At 47.9% G+C, this 4,877-nt stretch overlaps 1 protein-coding gene across 1 annotated transcript; it reads left to right on the top strand.

The window, feature by feature from the left end:
- Nucleotides 1-1,729: 1,729 nt before the first annotated feature.
- On the top strand, nt 1,730-4,464 carry LOC134347334 (C-reactive protein-like). The gene is made up of 3 exons (XM_063049731.1): nt 1,730-1,814; nt 3,867-4,084; nt 4,130-4,464. Exons 2-3 carry the CDS (start codon nt 3,904-3,906, stop codon nt 4,462-4,464), a joined length of 516 nt encoding a protein of 171 aa, XP_062905801.1. The 5' UTR covers nt 1,730-1,814; nt 3,867-3,903.
- The last annotated feature ends 413 nt before the right edge of the window (nt 4,465-4,877 follow it).

The following is a 4,877-nucleotide window of genomic DNA, read 5'->3' as shown; positions in this document are numbered from 1 at the left end:
AGTCAACTAGTTCCTAAAGAGAACTCTGATAGGCCAATCAGATGGTTCACTGCTGCTCAGCAATAACAGGCAGAAGGGTCGTTAGCCCCTGTACCCCAGAAACAGACCTGAGCGGTGTGGTGGTGGTGTGTGCTCTACATGACCTGATCTGAAAGCATCATGTTGACTCATAACAGATCGTGTTCACTGTGGAACAGCTTAGTCAAAGATGGGGTGATCAGCACAGATGGACAAAATATACCTCCACTACCCCGGTCAGGAGCATACAAGGCATCAGGACTGTGTGTCAGCAGAATGCGGGGCATTGGGGCTGGGTATCAAGGGAATAGAGGCACTGGGATTGTGTCTCTGGGGAACAGAAGGACCAGGATGTGTGTCAGGGGAATAAAAAGCACCAGGACAGAGTGCGAAGGGAATGCAGACCACAGGGACCGTGTGTCAGGGGAATAGAGGCAACAAGACTGCGTGTCAGTGGAATGGAGGCACTGGGACTGTGTGTCAAGGGACTGGAGGCATTGGAACTGTCTGAAAGGGGAATTCAGGGCACCGGGACTGCGTGTCAGGGGCGATGCTGAGGATGTTCTACGAGTCTGTGGTGGCCAGTGCTATTGTGTTTGCTGTTGTGTGCTGGGGCAGCAGGCTGAGGGTAGCAGACACCAACAGAATCAACAAACTCATTCGTAAGGCCAGTGATGTTGTGGGGATGAAACTGGACTCTCTGACGGTGGTGTCTGAAAAGAGGATGCTGTCCAAGTTGCATGCCATCTTGGACAATGTCTCCCATCCACTACATAATGTACTGGGTGGGCACAGGAGTACGTTCAGCCAGAGACTCATTCCACCGAGATGCAACACTGCGCGTCATAGGAAGTCATTCCTGCCTGTGGCCATCAAACTTTACAACTCCTCCCTTGGAGGGTCAGACACCCTGAGCCGATAGGCTGGTCCTGGACTTATTTCCTGGCATAATCTACATATTACTATTTAATTATTCATGGTTTTATATTGATATATTTATACTCTATTCTTGGTTGGGGCAACTGTAACGAAAATCAATTTCCCTTGGGATCAGTAAAGTATGACTATGACTATGAATAGAGGTTCCAGGACTGTGTGGTTGGGGTATAGAGGTACTGGGACTGTGTGTCAGGGAAATGCAAGACACTGGGACTGTGCGAAAGGGGAATACAGGGCACGGGGACTGTGTATCAGGACAACAGAGCAACCGGGACTGTGTGTCAGGGAAATGCAAGACACTGGGACTGTGCAAAAGGGGAATGCAGGGCACGGGAACTGTGTGACAAGGGGAATAGAGGCAATGGGATAGTCAGTCAGGGGAATAGAGGCACCTAGACTGCATGAAAAGGGAATGCAGGGCAATGGGACTGTGTTTCAGGGAACTGCAAGACACGTGTTATGTGAAAGGGATATGCAGGGCACTGGGACTGTGTAGCAGTGGAACAGAGGCACTGGGACTCTGTGTCCGAGAAATATGGGCACCAGAACTGTGTGTCAGGGGAACAGAGACACTGTGCCCACGTGGCAGGGAAATGCAGAGCACTGGGTCTGTGTTTAAGGGGAATGCAGGTCACTGGGACTGTGTATCAGGGGAATACAGGACTCGGAGACAGTGTGGAGGCCAGTGCAGAATTCCAGTACTGTGTATGTGTGAACACAGGCCTTGGGCTACATGACTGCCAAGATTCCATAAAGTAATTTCCTTCCGTGCAGATCAGATCTGAACAGGAAGATGCTCCTCTTCACAACGATGGCTGCTCTTGCCACTTCGCTGGCTGTCGCTGACTGGCGGGAAGGTAAATTCAGCAAAGTGTCCCTTGAGAATGTTGACACTTACTCATTGGTATGGGAATCAATGAAGATTACACACACACAATCACACTCACTCCACCGGTATGGGAATCAATGCAGATTACACACACACACACTCACTCACGAGTATGGGAATCAACGCAGATTACACACACACAATCACACTCACTCCACCGGTATGGGAATCAATGCAGATTACACACACACAATCACTCACCAGTATGGGAATCAATGCAGATTACACACACACACACACACACACACACACACACACACAAAATCACACTCACTCACCAGTGTGGAAATCAATGGAGATTACACACACACACACGCTCTCACACACTGGTGCGGGATCACTGTTGAACACACACACACACTTATGCAGTCACTGGTATGGGAATCACTATCAAACACACACACACAAACACTCACTCTTCGGTATGGTAATTACTGTTGAACACACACACACACACACATACTTACTAAATCACCAGCATGGGAGTCTCCGTTGAACACACACATACACTAAGTTCCCACTATGGGAATCAGTATTGAAGAGACACACTCTCACTCACACACACAGACAGCCATACATACAGTACTCAGTCACACAACTACAAACACACAAGGAGAAACACACAAATACACACTCACCACTGTGGGATCACTGTTGAACAGACAGACAGACACAAACAAACAAATACTCACTCAGTCTCCACTATGGGAATCACTATTCAATACACACATAGACACACACACACACACTCACCACTATGGGATCACTGTTGAACACACACACACTCTCTCACAGGCATTCTCACACTCACAGTCACTGGTATGGGAATCACTGTCAAATACACACACACTCACACATTCACTCGCACAGACACACTCACTCACTACTATGGGGATCGGTATTGAAGACACACACACATACTCACACACATACAAACACACACACTCACTTAACAATTTAGGGATAACTGCTGAATACAAGAACAAATGCTCACTTTCTGGTATGGAAATCACTGTTAAACACAGATACACATACACACACACTCAGCCTCTGCAATGGGAATCAATATTAAACACACACACACACACACACACACTCAGTCTCCATAATGGGAATCAACATTGAACGAACAAACACACACACTCACTCACTCACTGATATTTGGATCTGTTGAAGACAGACGCACACAAACACTCACTAGTATGGGAATCACTGTCGAACACACAGAGACACTCACTCATCACTATGGGAATCCCTGCCGGACTGCAATTCTCTTGGAAGTTGATAATCACGGCAGCCACCAGTTCTGAAGCAACCTCATTCAAGATCAAAATTGTATTTCAGCGCTTCTTGGGGAGTGACCAGCTTTCAGACCCTTCACTTTCTCTGGTGTTGTGTTTTGACTCATCATTAATTTCTTTGGTATTTCATTCTCGCCAGATTCTTTGTCTGTTGTATTTGATGGGTTTTCTGTGAACACAAAGTAATTTTTGACACAAGAGACCACAGTAGCGGGAAGTTCAAACAACATACAAAGCTCTGGAGGAACTAAGTAGGTTGTGTATAAAGGGAAATGGGCAGTTGATATTTAGGGTGGTGATTCTTCATCAGGATCTGGACTTTCCCTCCACAGATGCTGCCTAAGCCATTGTGTATCTCCCATGGCTCCACAGATACATGGCCATACTGAGTAACCATGCAAAATGTCAGAGGAATTTAGCAGTTCAGGCAGCACTTATGGAGAGGAATAAACAACAGGTAGTTTGGGCCAAAACCCTTTATCAAGATAGCCATTGGGGTAGGTGCCTGGTGCCCTTCACTGGGTCCTGATTGATATCCAGGCAATAACCAGGAAAGGAGAGTCCTAATGAAATGTCTCGGATCAATTCATCAACTGTTTATTCCTCTCTATAGATGCTGCGTGACTTGCTGAGTTCTTCCAGCATTTTGTGTGCATCGCTCTGGATTTCCAGCATCAGTAGAATCTCGTGTTCCTGCTCTTCTCTCCCCTTCTCTGCAGGATAAATTGAGGAACCATTGCTGTTTCCCAGGAACACATGACAAGACTATCTGGTGGAGAAACGGAAGGAGGTGAGCCTCAAAGACCTGACACACTGTGCCTGAGGTATAACACTGAGCAGGGGACCAAGCATACACTCTTCTCCTACAAGTCCACTGTCCCTCAGGACCTGGTGCTCAGCCGCGAGGATGAAGGCACCATGAAGGTGATCATCGGTGGCAAGGAGGTCTGATTCCAAGTGTCCACCTTCCTTTGGGGCTGAGTCCACATCTGCATCACCCGGGACAAGGAGCAGCAGCTGGTTGGCCTAAACGTCAATGGACAGCTGTCCAGCCGCAAGCTTCAGGAGGGCACGCAGCCTGTCACCACCAGGAGCAGGGTGATCGTGGGCCAGCAGGAGGCATGCATCGGCAAAGAGCAGAACCTTGTGGGCGAGATCCTGGACGCCAACTTGTGGGACTGGGTGTTATCTCCCATAGACATCAGGAACCTCTCCATGGGTGACTTCTCCACCCAGGGCAATGTCATTAGTTGGCTGAATGCTGGAATAGAAACCAAGGGCAAGGTCATGACCAGGTTATCAACCAGGACCCAGTAGGGCCTGCAGTCTGCACTGCTCCCCCCGTTGTGTAGCATCCTGTGAGTTCACGTCAGTTAAAGTATCTCACCTACACTCCTCTCAACTTTGGTGGTGTGCTCTTCTCTTCTCCTTACCCACCGTGTTGTAGGGTGGATGAAATCACCGGCGAGACAGAGTCACTGGTAGATACAAAGCAGCTTCTTTATTCCACACAACAAGGTACTGTACAGCAGGCATCGTATGGATGGAGACGCTTTCGGTAGAAAGGTCTGCTAGCCCAATGTGGGCTCGATATTTATATGCTAAACACAAAGGCAATCGCTACTTTAAAAGTTATAGACAATGCATAGACAATGTTTCCTATTGAAGCTACACACAAAATCTCACACCATCCTTTCCTTCCGACGCCAACATGTCTGGGTTGGTATACA

Source organism: Mobula hypostoma, chromosome 5, assembly GCF_963921235.1.
Source record: "Mobula hypostoma chromosome 5, sMobHyp1.1, whole genome shotgun sequence".
NCBI classification, from domain to species: domain Eukaryota; kingdom Metazoa; phylum Chordata; class Chondrichthyes; order Myliobatiformes; family Myliobatidae; genus Mobula; species Mobula hypostoma.
This window is presented reverse-complemented; position numbering and strand designations above follow the sequence as displayed.

What these genes read in the sequence shown, in the direction of transcription:
- LOC134347334 (XM_063049731.1), top strand. Translation starts at nt 3,904, where the DNA reads ATGACAAGACTATCTGGTGGAGAAACGGAAGGAGGTGAGCCTCAAAGA. An exon ending in CATGAAGGTGATCATCGGTG is followed by an intron (nt 4,085 to 4,129) that starts GCAAGGAGGTCT and finishes TTTGGGGCTGAG; the next exon opens with TCCACATCTGCATCACCCGG.